The sequence below is a fragment of the Hakea prostrata genome, chromosome 2 (genome assembly GCF_041222555.1).
Source record: "Hakea prostrata isolate BN-2017 chromosome 2, UWA_Hpros_2, whole genome shotgun sequence".
In the NCBI taxonomy this organism is placed as follows: domain Eukaryota; kingdom Viridiplantae; phylum Streptophyta; class Magnoliopsida; order Proteales; family Proteaceae; genus Hakea; species Hakea prostrata.
Genome location: NC_142601.1, coordinates 72,875,692 through 72,894,404, shown reverse-complemented (window position 1 = coordinate 72,894,404; position 18,713 = coordinate 72,875,692). Strand labels below are relative to the sequence as shown.

General features: G+C 37.8%; 1 protein-coding gene across 5 annotated transcripts; it reads left to right on the top strand.

Annotated features, from left to right (window-relative positions):
- The first annotated feature begins 4,753 nt into the window (after positions 1-4,753).
- Positions 4,754-18,190, top strand: LOC149026317 (RAF-like serine/threonine-protein kinase 20). Of its 5 annotated transcripts, none has more exons than XM_089146603.1 (10): positions 4,754-4,958; positions 5,549-5,637; positions 7,091-10,415; positions 10,517-10,597; positions 14,047-14,199; positions 14,879-15,042; positions 15,140-15,287; positions 16,171-16,293; positions 16,586-16,673; positions 17,194-18,190. In XM_089146603.1, exons 3-10 carry the CDS (start codon positions 7,323-7,325, stop codon positions 17,394-17,396), a joined length of 4,053 nt encoding a protein of 1,350 aa, XP_089002729.1. In that variant the 5' UTR covers positions 4,754-4,958; positions 5,549-5,637; positions 7,091-7,322; the 3' UTR covers positions 17,397-18,190. The 5 variants fall into 5 exon arrangements, with proteins under 5 accessions (XP_089002729.1, XP_089002726.1, XP_089002728.1 ...); XM_089146600.1 differs by having other exon boundaries at positions 4,754-5,062; XM_089146602.1 differs by having other exon boundaries at positions 4,754-5,062; positions 5,549-5,897.
- The last annotated feature ends 523 nt before the right edge of the window (positions 18,191-18,713 follow it).

The window sequence follows — 18,713 nt, the reverse complement described above, 5'->3', positions numbered from 1 at the left end:
TTAATATCGATAGTTGAATATCAATAGTTGAGATAAAAATTTCGGACGAGATTTCAATTTGGTAGTTTAGATTATTTTGCAAGACAGTTTGCACATTTAATGCAGAGGACCTTCAAGCAAAACATTTTCGACCTTTGGGTCGAAATTTCGATCTCAACCATCTAAATTGAAATATCAACTCAGATTTTTCATCTATCGGACTGAAATCTTGTTTTGACGGTCATGATGTGCATGACTGAAGGAATTTCACTCACTGGGTACTTAGACATTAGTGCCATCAATTTAGGCTTTGGTTAGAAACAAATATGAGGAAATCCTCCGTACGAATAGAGTACAAAGGATCAAGACCTCGTGGTTTTGTGCCGTTGGGTCTTGCAAACCTGCAGACCTATCCAAATCGTCCAAATCGGGGAAATAAAGTGGGACCCATGTTAAATGGAGTTACACCATTTTTCAATAATTATCCAAACAAGATGAAGTAACAGAGAAGGCTCATTCAATTATTCACCGTAAAGAGAATATCTGATAGCCGGACCCAATGGATATTATCTTCTGCATCCTTATGGGCTGGGCAAGGCTGGGATGGGCTGGATTAAGCTGAACTGTACTGTCATATTATTTATGAGGAATTTGTCGTACGCTGTCGGAGTTAGTGTCTTCGTTTAATGTTTTTATCGGAAACTACTTCTGAGAGACAAACGACATGGTATTAGCTTCGGATCCAAATCATATGCCCCCAGTTTGCCGGTGTTTCTATACTCCCATACTCACATGAAGTAGTGGAATTCACAAGCCAGATAGTGTGGACTGTGGACCTCAAACTCATGTGAATATGGGAGTATAGAAAATTTGGGGCATATGATCTGAACTCGTTAACTCTTATGTTTGTATCATGAGATTTCAGTTGAATCATGAAGACTCTAAATGTAAAGTCCAAATCCTCTCCACTTAGGTGGGTTGTCAAATTAATCCTAAGGACTTTTACTAACATTGTCAGAGTTAGCGTCTTCGTTTAGTGTGTTTCTTCAAACTTACCTCTGTAAGACAAGGACATGGTGTTAACTCTCATGTTCCTATTATGGGATTCAAGTTTACTCAGTTAGACCCCGCACGGTCACATGTTCAGGAGTTCAAATTTGCGACCCCGACAGAGGGAGCTCCCCAAACGCCTATGGACCCCAAAATATAGGAATCCGGATCATCACCCCGTCTCCCCGGCGGATTTACCACCACAAAATCGGTGGCCCACAAGTAAAAAATATATTAAAAAAAAAACTCCCATCACCCAATCCCTGGACCCTCTATAATTTGTGGTGGTAAAGCGATCCTTAAATTTTTATCTATGGGCCCCACCTAATTTGGTGCTCTCTCTCACGGTGATGATCCAGAGGGTGGGGCGTGACAATTTGGTATCCTTGTCCATCACTCGTTTGTCCTAGACGAGTCTGAGGATGCCTGTAGGGTGCTTTGGATCTCGAATCTATTGAAAATCTCAAAAAAGTAATTAGTATGACCAGAGAGAAAAAAACCCAGATGTTCCCTAGATTCTAAATGCAAGCTTTAAGTTTCTTACCTATTATGTAAAGAAGCTCTTAACACAATACCCATCAGTTCAATAAAGTAATTAGTATGACCAAAGAAAGAAAGAAAAAAACCCAGATGTTCCCTAGATTCTAAATGCAAGCTGAAAGTTTTCAATAAAGTAATTAGTATGACCAGAGATTAAAAAAAAAAAAAAAACCAGATGTTCCCTAGACTCTTTTTAAGTGCAAGCTGAGAGTTTCTTACCCATTATATAAAGAAGCTGTTAAGTGTTAACACAAAACCCATCAGTTCTTCTCAACTTCCCTCACTGTGACAATCATCATTTATTATCCTGTATGTTTGTATATGTGTCTGAGAGAGAGAGACAGAGATGACACAAATGGGTTTCTTGTGGTGGCCAAAGCAAACATCTGCAGTCAACTGTGGTGTTGAAGGTGGTAGCCCTATCTCAACTCCAGCTATCTCGACCACTCCTACAGCTACTTCAAGACGACAGAAGTCAGAGAACAGCCGTTGCAGCATAATGAGACTTGTGAAGAAACTGAAGAAACAGAGGTGGATGTTGTTATGTGCGGCAACAGTGAATAATAAGAATAGTAAGTCCAACACATTCCACTGCAGGTATGATCCATGGAGCTATGCACTTAACTTTGATACCAGTGGCTGTGGGAGTTTGTTGGATGATGATAAGCATCATCACTTGCTTGCTTTCTCCTCCAGGTTCGCTGCAACACCTCATCCAAAGCGTCTCCCCATAGCCGCCCAATATTCATCTACATGCTGATCCTTTTCATCTCTTCTAGCTTCTCCTTTCTTTCTTCTTGGCTAACCCATAAATATTATTTAACTGGATTGGTTTTGTAACTGCATTTTATGTTAATGATGTTATTATCTAATCACTGCTAGCTGATTCAAGTATCCCACATCCCCAAGTTCTTGTGTTTTAGACCGAGAGAGGTTTAGAGTTTTATACTTGCTGATTAATCTCATTTTGCATCAAAAGGGTCACAAATTTCTCTTTCCTAGTAAGTAATTGGCTCACGATTTGTTGTATTCTCTCGAATTGATCAATTTAGAATAGTTCTAGATAATGCAGAACATCTCTGTCCGGATACTCTTTTTTGCTTTTTTGTTGATTTTAGGAGTTTTTTGGGCCTTGGGTATAAGGTTTTGAGAGCTCTGAAGAGAACAGCAGCTCTGCTTGAGACTTGGGAACATTGAATCAAGGAGAGAGACAATGAGATGATGTGGGTGCCACACGAATCAACTTAGGTTCTGAAATCTCAGAGTTACAGGCTAGTGAGATCCATCTCTGCTCTCTCATCCTCTCAAGTCATAACCATCATGGCTGAATACAGTATATGGATTCTAGTTGGACACTTTGTCTATGAAAATGAAAATCATTCTGATACAGAATGAGATCAGAAAAAACTATGCATAAATTACTCATCTTTTACAGAGGATACACCCTAATTCTACACAGCCTTTGGTTTTTCTGGTGCACCTCCAAATTTGGAGCTTCCATGCTCACCAATATCCTCGGGAACCTTTCGGCGAAGGCATCTCACTCTTGAGGAACCTGGGTCTCCCCATTCCTGAAGCTGATAAGTGAAAACAGTGCAGGGGCGTGGTGCCACATAAGATGCTACCAAATGAAGCACTTCAGGAGAGAGGGAAACATGTGCCAATTTTCTTCTAGTTTCTATTGGAAGATGATGGAAAGCTTGATCACTGGATTGAAATTCAATGGCAGCAAGAAGAGATCAGAAGCAATCACACCTTTTTTGTAGAATTTTTCTTCTTAGGAAATGTAAATTTCAAGTCATTCACACTTTTTGACTCCCTGCAGAGTGAACCAGTTGAAATAAACTGAATGTAATTGATGTAGATGCAGGAACTTGTACAAAAACTAAGGTAACTCGATATAAAGGTTCTTGCCATTGTCAAATCTAAGAGGGTCTAACGTCATACTATTGGGGCCAGTCCTTTTGTCTGTTTTGATGATGACAAAACGAAAAAAAAAACAAAATATTTACATGAGTAGCTATTTTTAAGTTTTATTTTACAAGAGTAGCCACTCTAAGGTTTCAATCAACTGAACAAATTCTAGTTTGGACTCACAAAACTAACCAAAGTAGTGTATTTTTGCGTATCTTTAACTCATCGTCTTTCCTTTTGTGTACAATTCATCCTCCATAGCCACCCTTGATGTCACCAACTGAGTAAAACATTGTGAGAAGAGAGGTACAAAAGAGTATCCAAGATGGAGGATGAGAAGAAAATAGAAAAAATTGTAAAAAAATAAAAATCATGTAAAAGATGAAAGAATAGAAGAAAAGAAACAATTGTAGATGGTAGAAAAAAACAGTTGAGCATAGGGTTTTACGTTCAAGGGTCTTTTTGTATTTGAAAAAGTTTTACTTACTTATATCAGCACTTAAGAGTGATTTTCTTAAAGACAATTATTAATATTTTTCCTTCCTCCATAACAAATCTGACTTTGAGTTAATAGTATTAAAATAATAATAATAATTAATAATTTAAAAAATAAACTTATCACCTTAATCTTGTGGGCTTCCTGTAATTTGTGATCAACAGCCATTAGGGGAGTCAGCAATGCCACCTAATTGCAGCATCTTAAGTGTGTGCCGGAGAAATCATTATCCTGTTCATTTTTTATTTTTGTGTAGATATGTGACATGTGTCCTATTACATCAAAAGGTTGATGTTTATTTATAAATCACATCATTTAAAAAGTTGATGTAATTTATAAATGAATTTCAACAATTTAATGTGATGTTAAGACACATGTCATACGTGTATAAAGAAATAGAAGAAATGTACTAGATATAATTCCTGCGCCAAAAACCCCAAGGGGTGGCTTAGTTAGCAAAGCCCAACGTTTCCACGTAGGAGGTCAGAGTTCGAATCCCCTCGGGCCAGGGGCGAAACCCATCTATATTAATTATATAAAAAGACTAAAAGGTACATGAGGATAAATTGGTCAGACAAGACACCAAGGTAGGAGTGTCACTGTGTCAGTGTCACGTAAGGTAAATTTCGCGAATAATAGGACCATAATATATGTGGAAACGAGGTCGGCTTTTTCGAATCGAGCGTTTGACTAAAAACAACTGAAAGAATATCGTATCGTATGTATGTAAAAAGGATTTAAAAAAAAAAGGCGGAGATATATTTTAAAAGTAAATTCCAACCAAAATAGAAAATCGCCATCGCCACCGTGCTCAAAGGTCCCACGGCAATAGATTAGAGAGAGGGGAAACCCAAATCAAGCGAAGCGGAGAATAAGCGAGTGATCATTTTGTCCAACTTTTTGAATTCGAAGAGATTCTTGATTGGAAGTGACGGCGAGTTCGCGGGAGCCGATTTGATTTTGAGTAGAGAACCATCGGGTACGGATTAGATAAGGAGCGTATCTAATTTTAGATCGAATTGGCTTATCAGAGTTTTGGATCTGCCAACGAAATTTCGATTTTATGCGTTTTTAGTAGAGATTGTAAGTTAATTCTTAGCTTTTTCATGGTGAAAGTTTCTGCTTTTTTTTATTGGATTGTGGAGAAAGTGAATAGTTAGCTTCTATTGAAGTTCTTTGGGTTGCATGTTAATTAAAGCTCTTGTTTGTTTTACGGAAATATATTTCAGTGTGTTTTGAGTTCTTAGCAGGATCGGGCATATTGGCGGAATGGTAGTTGTATCACCAAGATTTGTTTACTTAGTATGTATATATGTAGGGGATTGGATTTGGGTATCATCAATTGTTGCATGTGGCTAATAAGGGTTTCTGAATGGATTGATTTCGTGTTGGTTTTGCGTATTGATTAATGAATTGTTCGAGGTCTGCTTTTTTGGACACTTTTGGGATGATGGGTATATCAATTGTATGTCTTTGGGCATTAATAGTTAAGTTGTAGTTTTTTCCCAACTCTATATCTTGTATGGAATCCATTTTGTGTGGCTGATTGCTCCAATGCTCTATTTTCAGTCGACAGTCATCAACGAACTGAGTGATTGCACTTCATTTCAAATTCTGTGCGAACATCAGATAGTACTCAATCTTGCTGTACTCGTCAAGTATGAAGAACTCTTTTGCTGGAAAAGCCCAATTCTTATTTGTCATGTTATTAGGATTTTGTATGTTGGACGTGTAGTGTTGTCTGCCAAAGGTTTTTCTTCTCCTTTAATCCATAATTGTGGTGGACTAGTGGTCATGAATTTTGTTCATGAACTTTACTGGAGGGATTTTTTTTCGGATAGTCAGTCTTACAGTGAACTGGGATTTTCTTCCTAGGAGCAAAGGAGAGTTAGATCTTTTTACCAAATACTAGACACAGGTATATGCTGAAAATCCTTTTCTCTGGCCATACTACCATGGTATCCCCCCCCCCCCCCAGCACTACTATGATGATATTTGCCCCAAGATGACAAATGTTTTTAAGATTAGATCATGATGTTAGATTTGTCAAGTGTGGCTCAGGGTCCAGTTGTCCACCCTAGTCAACTGCAATTATATAATGTTCTTAGATTTAATTATGGCACGAGGGTTCTTGTTTTAACATCATAACTAGGTTCGGACTAGTAGCTTAAGACAGTTATGTGCAGCATTGGAGGTCTTGAGTTATCTGAAAATTCATGTTCCAGAGGAAGAGTCTTTTTATTTCTGAAAATAAATAAACAATATGAATGGCTAAATGTCTCTTATCCTGGCAAACTAATCACCAGTTCAAATCAGATTACTTGGGGCCTGATTGTCCTTTTATGGTTGTTAGACAAAAGGCCACGGAAACGTTGAGATAGAGGCACTAGGTAATGTATGAAATTTGTGCCTCTTTAGCAACATAATTCAACGATTACTATGGTACCATTATTGTGCCTTCACAATATTTTGCCAGATGTGAATTACAGTTATAAATCTTTGTCATCATTAAGTATATCTGTGAACTAAGTAAATTTTACCTAGTTTAAATGGCGTGCAACTGTGCATCATTTATCTATCTGTATTACTTGCATGGGTTGAAAAAAAAAAAAAGAAGAAGGAGAAAAGTCATACACACTGGATGGAGTTTACAGGAGTATGCATAAGCATATTTGGTTTTCAAGGTTAGAAAGGAGGAGATTTGTGACTGGGAGAGAAGAGGACAGGGGCTAGAAAAAGGATTGAGTTGATTTAGGTAGGTATCTTGCTTTTTTAAGATCTTTAACTAGAAAAATCTAATTGGATTATTTATGCTTATCTTTGCTATTTGGCTTGAGTCAGCAACCTTAAAGTATCTCAAATCCTAGTTCTGTTGTCTCTTTGTTCTCTCCTGGAGTGCAAATGAAAATATATCTGGTTTTACTGATGTTATCTAGTGCTGATACCTTGCTCCCGACATGCTATTCCTTTGTCCTGAGAAAGTTACTGTTAGTGCTACTACTTTTACCATGCGTCAGTGATTTGATTTTTATTTGCCTTAAACATTTATCTTTCATTTTGAGCTGACATCATGGTGATGCTGATGCTTTTTTGTTTACTTTTCTCCTCCAGTGTGATAAGTTTTGAAGGCTTGTTGATTGGGAGAACTGGGATTACTCTAGCATGCCTGTTCAACAATTCTTTTGCTAGCATATTTATCTCTTGGGGTTGCTGAAGCAGGAAACAAAACCCTTTTCTGAGAGACTTGGCTTCTCTGTGTGATCTAGATGGTTGGCAATGCCAATCGCAAGCAATAGTATGATTAGCTGTATGTTGGACAGAGCTGTCCATTTATGGTTTTCATATGATCCTTTGCTTGTTTCTCAGCTGTTGTTTGTTCTCTTTAGTCTTAAGCTTAATGGATAGAAAGGCTGACAAAATGACGATGGAGCAATCCAAAAGTTATAATCAGCTACGTTACAATTTCATAGAACCTAGGAATGAGGAGGTGGGCACTGCAAACCAAAGGCTTGTGCAGGATCCAAGCTCCATCAATACTCACATGATACCTCCAGAGTTCATTATTTCAGGGGGAGCCAGACCCGTACTGAATTACTCGATTCAAACAGGTGAGGAATTTGCTCTTGAATTTATGCGAGAACGTGTCAATCCTCGAAAGCACTTAGTACCAAATACTACTGGTGAACTGAATAGTGCGTCAGGGTATATGGATCTGAAAGGCATTCTGGGCATTAGTAGTACAGGCTCAGAAAGTGGGTCAGATATATCAATGCATGGTACTCTAGATAAAGGTCAAGCTAAGGAATTTGAGAGGAAAGACTCATCACTTAAGGAATTTGAGAGGAAAGATTCATCGCTAAGTAAAAGCAAAGGTTATTTTAATTCTGGGCGATCGATACCACGCACCACATCAGGAAATTGTAGTAGTCGAGGGGTTCATGGGCGTGTCTCTTCAGGAGCGTTTGATAGCTCATCAACAAAGATGAAGTTTCTCTGCAGTTTTGGTGGTAAAATCCTACCTCGTCCTAGTGATGGAAAACTAAGGTATGTTGGAGGTGAAACGCGTATTGTTCGGATAAGCAAGGATATCTCTTGGCAGGAGCTTATGCAGAAAATGTTGACAATATACAACCAGCCCCATACAATCAAGTATCAGCTTCCTGGTGAGGATCTGGATGCTTTGGTCTCTGTTTCTTGTGATGAGGACCTGCAGAATATGATTGAGGAATGTAATGTAATAGAAGATGGAGAAGGATCACAGAAACTTAGGATGTTTTTGTTTTCTGCAACTGATTTTGATGATCGCCATTCAAGTTTAGGTAGCATTGAAGGGGATCCTGAAATTCAATATGTAGTTGCTGTAAATGGAATAGATGCAAACCTGAAAATGAACTCTGGTGGTTTAGCAAGCACTTCAACAAATAACTTGGGTGAGTTACTGAATCTTGATTTTAAAAAGGAGACTAGTAGGGTTGCAGTACAGTCATCTGGGGCTAGCAGTGCTACTTTGGCAGATATGCTTGCCCCTCCAGTTACTCAGTTGGGTCAGCCGATACCATCAACTTCACCTAGTACCTGTGAGATCCATGTGCAGTCTTATGAGAGTCAGATAGTGAATCATAGGGGAGCTGAGCAATTCCCATCCTCTGCTGCCCACTCACCACATAGTTTCCATGATGTGGATGTGAGAAGTGCTGCTCCCTCGTCTGTGCCAATGCAATATGGTATCCATCACCATCCTCCAAGTCATGTGCAGTTAGTGGAAAGCTCAGTTCCCATGCCTCTCCACGGGCTTCTGACACAGCCAGGAGGAGTAATTGGAGGTAAGCCATTGGGTGGTTTCTCAGGAGAGGATCCAGAATTGTCGATGAAGGAGGCTAAGACTAAAGTTGATGGTTCAGGTCAGCAGAAAAGGGAAGCTGAACGAGTCCAATGTTCAGAAAACGAATCTGTTGTTTCTTCACAGTCATGTGATGCTTCAAGTTATATTAAGGCAGAAGAACCAGCAGTTGGTGCTTCAATGCCAGACGGAGTACCACCAACTTTGACTTTGAAAAATAATACAAAGCAAAAGGATCCTGTACAGAGCCCAGTGCTCCCTGACTTGGGAAATGCTGCACAAACTTTGAATTCTAATGAAGATGACCATTACCACACATCTGGTGGAGCGTTTACTGTTGGATATACTGAATCTGGCGGTAATCAACCCGAGTTTTGCTATTTTGAGCCACCTCTGCTTCCTGAGAGGAATGAGAGGATCTTTCGTTCTGAGAGAATTCCTTTGAGAGAGCAGGCAGAGTTACTTAACCGGTTGTCAAAGTCTGATGATTCCTTTGGTTCTCTGTTTCTGATGGCTCATGCATGTTCTGATTCGACACAGCATGATTCACATACAGAAGGCAGCGATAAATTACATGTAGGAAATGTGGCTTCCCAGTCAGAGCAGACAATGCCTTCATCAGAACCACTGTATTCAAATCCTCCAACAACGGAAGATGGGCTGGTGCAATTTGCAAAGCACAAAGAGTTAGCTAATGTGATCAATCAAGGGAAACCTAACTTTTCTGAAGAGAGGTTGGGCTCCAAGATTCATAAATCTGGTTCAAGCAATGCATTATTCAGCCCTGTTGATGAAAAATATTCTAAGAGTGAGAATGCACTGAACCATGAGACTGATAAGTGCATGCTCCAAAAAGAACAGTCTGCTAGTGAAATAGTTGGATCACAATTTCCATCTACAAGCCAGGATATTTCTCTGAAGCAGCAAGAATCTCTGTCATGTCATTCTGTAGAGGTAGTTCCCAAGGCTATCAATAGTAACACCCCAGCAGGGAATGTCCATCCTTATCCATGGATGGGTAACTCAGCTAGAACTGTTTCTCGAGAGGAGTCCTCAGTTGGTACTTCCAGACCAGAGCATGGAGATATTCTTATTGATATCAATGATCGGTTTCCTCGGGATTTCCTTTCTGATATATTTTCTCAGGCAAGACTCTCAGAAGGCTCCTCTGGTACTTCTCCATTACCCAAAGATGGAACGGGTTTGAGCTTGAACATGGAGAACCATGAACCTCAACATTGGTCATACTTCCAAAAATTGGCACAACATGAATTTGATAAGAAAGATATTTCTCTTATTGACCAAGACCATCTTGGTTTTTCATTACCCCTTACAAAAATTGATGAGGAGAGTGCTAGAACTTATAACTTTTTGCCTCCGAAGAATGAGGGTGTTACCTCAGGTCTTATTGATTCTCAAATCCATTTTGAGGACAAACTTCAATTAGAATCATCTGGTCTTGTTGGAGCTGATGCCATCAGTTCTCATCCTGATTATGCTCACACTCAGGTTAAAGTCAGTGAAGGTGTACAGTTTGATGGTATGTCTTACCTAAAAGAGGCCGAGAACCTGAGAACACCAGATTCGGATTATGAGGTTTTGTACTGTCCCTCACTTGCTCTAAATGATTATTCCTAGAATTGCTCTACTGCAGTTAGAGTTTCTTATCCATTCTCTAAATCGTTTGATGTATGTAGGATGGGAAGTTAACAATGGAAAATATTTTGGGACCTCTGATTGACTCCACTTTTGGAGAAATTGATATTAGTACTTTGCAGGTATGATGCTTACCCCATTCCTCAGACATCTACATGTGCAATGTGAGAATGCATGAATTTTGCATGTTCTGTTTTTCAGAGCTGTCCAATTGTTGCTAAGGGTGTATTCATAATCTTATCCTCCTCCAGGATGTAGCCCTAAGAGGAAGGCATTTTGCCACATAATAGACCTTTTTTTCTTTCTGCCCAGAGCTGTATCTTTTTACCTGAAAATAGATAAAGATAAACAGAGAAAATTGAGTTTGGAAGACAGGAAAGATCTGCTAGAAAGCTTTATTGCTGAATTAATGTTAGTTTTATTAAAACTTGTTACATCCAACAAAGTTTTAGAGTGAATTTCAAAACAGTAGTACGATTATTATTATTATTATTATTATTATTATTATTATTTCTTGAATTGGTTAATCAATTATCTTCTGTGACGTCTAAAATTATTTACTGTGGGATAGTTCTGTCTAGTAGCTTAGTTAGCTGCTAATTAGTTGTCTTTATTTCTTTTATTGTTTCCTTTTGTAGTTAGAATTTGGGGTTAGTATGTAACCATGCTTCCAGTCCCAGTAGAATTCCTGCTAAGAGCTGGTATCAACCACCTTTGCATGTACCTTGGGCTGGTATTCAAAATGTAGAGAACATGTGGAGATGATTGATTATCATTGTATCAAAGAGAAGATTGTGACAGGGTCTCATCTGTTTCATATGTTTGTTCTAATAGTCAACTAGCTGATGTATTTACTATCATCAGATGATAGATTTTCTGGGGGAGGGGGTATAGATGTTATATTCTTACTTCGAATACCTTTGAAAATGACCTGTTATCTATCTTTCAAAGAAAAGAAGCTAAAAGCCTATAGACTGTTCCCGAAGTGGTTGCTACTCGACTGGTGCCTTCATAGGGAGCTGCAGTAAAATGCTGCCTGAGCCGCATTAAAATGCCACCTCTATGAGATCTCGGTGCGACTGCCCTTAATAAGAGCATTGAGACTGTCACAGGTCAATTGCTCAGCTCGGGCTTCCTTGCTCAACAAATTGCGGAAATGATGATCGAAAACACGCGATGCCTTGATCTGCAAGTAATCCTCGTCCACTAAACCTACGGTGCAGTCACAGGGATGGCTGTAGTTGACTATTGTTCAGAGACTAGCTGATGTATTTACTATCATCAGATGATAGATTTACTGGTGGAGAAATATGGGGTGAAAGTGTGAATTTTGTTATAGAAAATCATTAAAGAAACATTTCATGGGATCCAGCAACTCTTTAACAAGATAAGTATCAAAGTTAGCGAATTAGCGACCGGAGAGTAGAAGATGAAGTGGAGAGAGAGAACTGAAGAGATCAAACGTCAAAGCAATGACAAGAACATTTCTAGTGGAAAGGTGCTCTGTGTCTTTTGATTGAATAGCTGACTCAACACCTTGTTGTTTGAAGGAGCCCTCCACTTCAATTGGTCTTTTTCACACCAATTTTTGCTCTTAACACTGCTACTATTCTAGCAGCAGGAGTTTTTCTTGTAATACAGCTTCTTCCTCTTTTTACTCCTTTCCTGTGAGCTGCCTTCAAGTATCCCAAGATTTTGTTTACAACATTAGTATGTAAAAAATAAGGATTATTCATATACTGACTGGCCAATCTTACCATGCATTATTCGATCTATTATGAGATAGATAGATAAGTCTCCCAATTAACCATTACCAGCTTTCGTGTCCTAATATCCAATGCCGACTGGTTTTCCATCTGGAATCTTGAGGTGAGAACTAGAATTGGAGTTGCAGCAGGCATATACCCAAGTTTACCTGTTTCTATCAACGGGTCTAGAGTATATCTCCTTCGAGAGTGAGAAATCTCTTGAGCAGAGTAGGCTAATTCTATAAGTATAAAATATGTTGATTTCCCAATGTCTTCTAACTCAAACTTCATTTTTGAAAACTTCTGTAGAAAAGAAATTTCATCAGTATTACTCTCTGTGATGGCAATATTATCCATTAGTACATATAAACAATTAATATAGCAACATGAGCACATGTATTCTTTATAAACAATTATGATCTACATTACTTTCTTTGTAACCAGTGGAGACCATGGCTTTGTGAAACCTTCCTAACCATGCATCAGGAGACAAGTTTGATCCATATAGAGCTCTATTAAGCTTACTTCCCATGAGTTTGTTGGAAGCAAATCTAGGTGATATGTCCATATATACCTCTTCTTGAAGATGTCCTTGTAATAATGCATTTTTTAACAACTAACTGTTGGAGATCCTTCCTTGATTTACTGCACAATGGAGGATGATTCACACAATATTCATCTTGGCTGCTGGCGCAAAAGTTTCCTGTATTCAATCCCATTAGTTTGGGTGAATCCTCATGCAACCTATCTAGCTTTGTAACAATGCATAGTTCCATCAACTTTATGCTTTATCACATACACCCATTACACCATATAATCCCTTATCCTCTTCGCATTCTTCATTCATTGTCTCTTTTAGTAAAAGTTAGCTAATCCTCCTGCCAAGAATTGGGAATATTATGAAGGATAATGAAGAAACAAAGAATTGGAAGTAGGAGCCAGGGGGTCATTTGACACTACATTTAAAATAAGATTCTGGGTGCAGGTTCTGCTAGGTTTTCTGATAGCAATGTGTAAATCCAAAGTAGGATTACTAGTACGAACATACTTACCAGACCTTCAAGATTATTCAGTGAGAATTGGAGAAAGAGCTTGTGATTTACACCAATATTACTTTAAATATTTTTCTTACATCTGTGTCTTTTATGCCGTTAAAGAAGGGACATTTTTAGAAGTTGCTAAATTCTAGTCACTAACTTGACATATTAGGAAGTTTTTTTGAAGAGTCAAAACGTCAAATTCATGTAGGTACGTAGGCGTTGGTTATTATCTATCTACCGAATTGCAGTAGGCTTATTTTGAGTGGAATAGTTCAGTTGTTTTATGTTTTGGAATGGTTCTCTTTCAAGTGCTTTAGAGGTAAACCTAGAGTTGTTCATAGCAAACAAGTTTTCTTATTTTTTTCCTTTCTTCAGTTTGATTTTGAAAATATCTTGCTATAGGTCTAGTTGGGTCCATTTATCTGCAGGATTTTGAAAATTTTCCTGCACCAGTTGAGTTTGGGTTAGCCAAAATTTGTAAAAATAAAATCTGTTTCACTGCTACACCTGCCATAATGTTTTGCAATAGCTTGAAGGTTGGAAGAATTGATACTGTCTGTCTAATGAATTTTTCCTCCGCTTATCCTCTGGCAAGAGCTGGTTTGGGGTGCTAACCATGGATTTTACCTTTGAGGCAATGTGTCTATGATCTTCATCTTCTTTTATTTTTTAATTTTTATTCTCAAGGCTTTGCTTTCTAATACTTTATATCATTGTTATATCTTGAAAACTAATCTCTGCTGTTGTTAAATTTTTTGTAATCTCTTTGGAATGTCTGAACAGATCATAAAGAACGAAGATCTTGAAGAACTGAGGGAGCTTGGTTCTGGCACATTTGGAACTGTATATCATGGAAAATGGAGAGGAACAGACGTTGCAATTAAGCGAATAAAGAAGAGCTGCTTCACAGGTCGATCATCTGAACAGGAGAGATTGGTTAGTATTTCTTGCTTAAGTGCAATGATGTGATTGTAAAGGAATTCCTTCTATTTCCATGGGAAGCCAGCCACCATATGCATTAAGACCACAAAGCTTCCCGCCTGAAATACTTTAAGGTTCCATTTATCTTTGATGAAAATCATCATTTGAAAGGAAAGGAAATAATTACTTTAGCAGTAAGCAGCGTCATAGAATTATTTATTCCATAGTCTTTATGCATCAAGTAGTGATCCCTATTATAGAAATATGTCTCCAATAAGATTAATTACTTCAACAACAATAGTTGTAGCTAATTATTTTATCTTCCTTTCATACTCCCCTGGTGTTCCACCCATTTTATGTTGGAAGTTGGAACAATCTGAGTTTAAGAGATGCTGAGCTTGTATCGGGGTTTAAAAGAACAAGATCAGGATTTGGACAGTCTCAGTCAATTCTGATCCAATTCAGATTGGAATCAGTCATGAATTGGCTGAGATATTCCCTAACTTAGAAATCTCGCACAATTCCACTGATCTGTATCTTCCAGAATCAGGATCAGCCAGTATGATCCTGATTCTTGAAACAGTGGCTTGTACTAGTTAGCAATTAGTTCTTCAAAATTGCTTTTTCATGGTCCTCATATTAATTGAGTTTTGCATTAGAATGCTAAATGAATATTTCTAATTTACCCTCCCAGACTTTGGAGTTTTGGCGAGAAGCTGGTATACTTTCGAAGCTTCACCATCCAAACGTGGTGGCATTTTATGGTGTAGTTCAAGATGGACCAGGGGGAACATTGGCCACAGTGACAGAGTACATGGTTAATGGTTCTCTTAGGCATGTTTTACTACGCAGGGACAGGTAAATGTTATCCCATGTATCTCATGAAGTCATGAAGACACTGCTGACATTATGAAAGATTGCCCTCAATATTTTCTTCTCCTTAATGTGACACCAGAAATCTTGATCGTCGCAAGCGGCTTATTATTGCAATGGATGCGGCTTTTGGGATGGAATATTTGCATTCTAAGAATATTGTGCATTTTGATTTGAAATGTGATAATTTGCTAGTGAACCTTAAAGATCCTGCACGGCCCATATGCAAGGTAAAGTTTAATTACTTTTAGCAGGAAAGATATTCCCTTTAAGTTCATTGAACCTGTGCACTGGAACTTGGTGTTCAATCACCAGCATATTTGTTGCAGTTTTTTCACATAAAAAACCATAATATACCAAAAACCAGAGCTAGTTGGTTGGAGACCATTTTATAGTTTCTTAGTTTCTGGCCAAGTCTCCAGATGAATCTTTCACTCTTCACTGCTGTTGAACTTGTTTGGATTGTGTTCTCTCTCTCTCTCTCTCTCTCTCTCTCTCTCTGTTGCTTTCTTCCATTTGTTTCTTCCCCCCCCCCCCTTTCCATAATGATAGATTTGGGGAAACGAGGTCGCTTGTTTGTTATTATTTGAGCTATGTGACAAAGAAGGTCCACTTAAAGTTTGCTTGTCATACATTATGTTGCTGAGAGCACATGCTAACACTATTCATTTGGATGAGCATTATATACTATCTTATAGGGAAAGGAATTTCTTGTCATGTATTCAGTTCATATGAATAGATGGTGAGAAAGGTGATGCTGTGATTGACCACCCAATTGATATCTTTTTGGTGTTTCATAAGAAATCAATTTCTTACTATATATTCAGTTTGTAGGGTACTGTGCTCTATTGGAAAGTTTGTTCTGATATCATGAGCGCTTCTTGATCCCATATGAATTGAAGCCTAAATGACCTTAAGCCTGGTCCCGTTGTGGGTCCACCGTTGTTGTGGGATTAACATTATCATTCCTGTATAATTTTTTTTTATTTGTGAGTTTTCCCCCCTTGGTAAATTTTGCTTTGTGAATTTGGCTAGCAGAATGAAGCTTGACGTGTGTTTAATTATTCATGTTTTCAAAATCAGCTGAGACTGCTATGATGCCGTCTATTACAGGTTGGAGATTTTGGCTTGTCAAAAATTAAGAGGAATACCTTGGTTTCTGGTGGTGTAAGGGGAACTTTACCGTGGATGGCTCCGGAGCTATTGAATGGCAGTAGTAGTAAAGTTTCTGAGAAGGTAAGCTGCCATACTTCTTCAAACTATACTCTGAAGGTGTAAAAGGGGGATACAGAGAAAAACAGTGAGTTGGTCCAGTTTCCTGTACACTGGCAAATATCCCCTAGTCTATGCTCTGCATTTGGTATGGAGAAGATCTCCCGCTCCTACTTTCTTCTAGTTATCTGTTGTCATTGAGGAAGTCTTTTGAGCTGTTAGACCTTCTCTATCATTTATTTGTTTCATAAAGTGTTGGTTTGCGGTGAGACCGTTAATTGTTCTTGTTCCTTCACTGCTGCTTTGGTGATGGCAGGTTGACGTATTCTCATTTGGTATTGTCTTGTGGGAGATTCTCACAGGCGAGGAGCCTTACGGGAATATGCACTATGGTGCTATCATAGGTACTCCCTTACAACTTCTTTCATCTTGATGATTGTGGTTGAACCTTAATTATCACTGGTGTGTCCTATGTGAAATCTGATTGAATTGATATCACCTGCAAGGTATGATGATCCGGATCCAGATATGATGTAATTTGATTTGTTACTATTTTGCTTGGTTGATCTATTTTGAAACTCATTCTGACATGGATTTCAGATCCAGATTAAATCTAAGGATTTGGAAATACTTTTGTTGACCTGGATCCAAATCTAGTTTAGTGAAGAAGACGACGTGACAATGTTGTTAAATTGAAGTTAACATCTGAATTATTGATCCCAAATGCAGAACATAAATATGGGTTGTATCTCACCTGAACTGGTCCTTTCACGTTTTGTACAATGTGATGGAACAGAATGATGTCAATATCTTTCTGATACTCCACTTTGTGAATCCTCTTTTGCATGGCAGATCTGCTAATTCTTCAAATGACGTTGTAGTTATGTTGCCCCTCCCATTTAATAATTCAAGAACTCTGCGCAGGAGGCATTGTCAACAACACATTGAGGCCACCTGTGCCAAACTACTGCGATTCTGAATGGAGAAGGTTGATGGAGCAGTGCTGGGCTCCTGATCCTATTACTCGTCCGTCATTCACAGAAATAGCAAGTCGATTACGTGTGATGTCAACAGCCAGCCAAAGCAAACCACCAGGTTATCAGGCACAAACACACGCAGGCAAGTAATGGCCTGTGGATACTCTCATCTCTGGTTTTCTGCCATGATTTATCCCGACAAAGTTCTTGCTTGATTGTTTGTAGAGAATTTAGTGCAAGTATAGTATGTATTATAATGGTGGGGAAAATTGTCTCCGATAGTAAATATATTGTGTCAACACTAGTTGGTACACCTGTTGTGTGCAGAAGCTACTAGGTTTTACAAAAAAAAAAGTCCTGTCGAGTTATGAATCTATATATATATATACAAATTTGCTAATAGTTCACAAATTTTTTCTGTGGCCGTATATTCTCCTAACCACTTTTTTTTTGTTTGAAAAAGATTCATAAATTTTACCATTTGGGATGTGATCATCTCGTCTTAGGTGAAAAGTCATAGGTTCGATTCTTTTTTACGAAGAAAAATTCATAGTTTTTACTATCGCTGGTTGGTTCAATTGGAATGATTAACATCTTTTAGTGAAAAAGTCGTAGGTTTGATTCTTCTAATGTATGTAATATGATAACAGGCTTCTTATATATTCGTACCATCATCCGAAAAGAAAAGGAATAAATTGTATAAAAAGAAAAACATGTAAGATGTTGATTTTTTTTAAATTGAAGTTTGTTTGAATTAGCCAATGTAGAGTTGGTAGAGTGGTCAAAATTCATATTTTTCGATGAAGAGGTTATAGGTTCTTGTAAATTCATAATTATGCCCTTTAAGGTTAATTGTTGTGTTGAAGTTTGTTTCTTTCTCATTTGAACTTTGAAGATGATACGGTCGAAAAGTTCTTTTGCAACAAACATGCCATGATATGATACTAAATTGTAATGAGTATAATGTTTTTGTTTTTTTTCTTTTTCTTCTTTGGATTTGGACAGTAAATAATTTTGTATTTTGAATTTTTGGTGTGGTTCATCTTAATAAAGTATAAACTAATGTTAGGTTCCTTTAAAGTAATAATTTAAATTTAGATCCCAAAATAAGCAAGCTCCTTAGATTTTTTTCAAATTTTAAACTTAAAAGGACCAAAATATTTCTTAAATTGTTTAATATATATGATATGATTAAAATATTTCTAATACCTTATTGCAATTTACCATATAGATGGGTGAAGGTGGAATTGTTTTTACGTATTTCTTAACCACCCATGAAAGAGAGGACGAAAAAACATTGAATCCAAACTGACAATGAATTATTCTGAAGATTTTTAATTTGGTTCAACAAGAACACCATCGAGTACCTTTAGCTTTAGTGCCTTCAGTCTGGTAATTCATTGTCAAAATTTTATTTTATTTTTTCTTGATTTTTTTCATGAGGCTTATTAAGTGTTAAATCAATGT

Excerpts from the sequence above, each read along its gene's own strand:
- LOC149026317 (XM_089146604.1), top strand. The coding sequence starts at position 7,323 with ATGATCCTTTGCTTGTTTCTCAGCTGTTGTTTGTTCTCTTTAGTCTTA. Across the intron at positions 10,416-10,516 it reads CACCAGATTCGGATTATGAG|GATGGGAAGTTAACAATGGA; the intron begins GTTTTGTACTGT and ends TGATGTATGTAG. Across the intron at positions 15,288-16,170 it reads CTGCACGGCCCATATGCAAG|GTTGGAGATTTTGGCTTGTC; the intron begins GTAAAGTTTAAT and ends CGTCTATTACAG.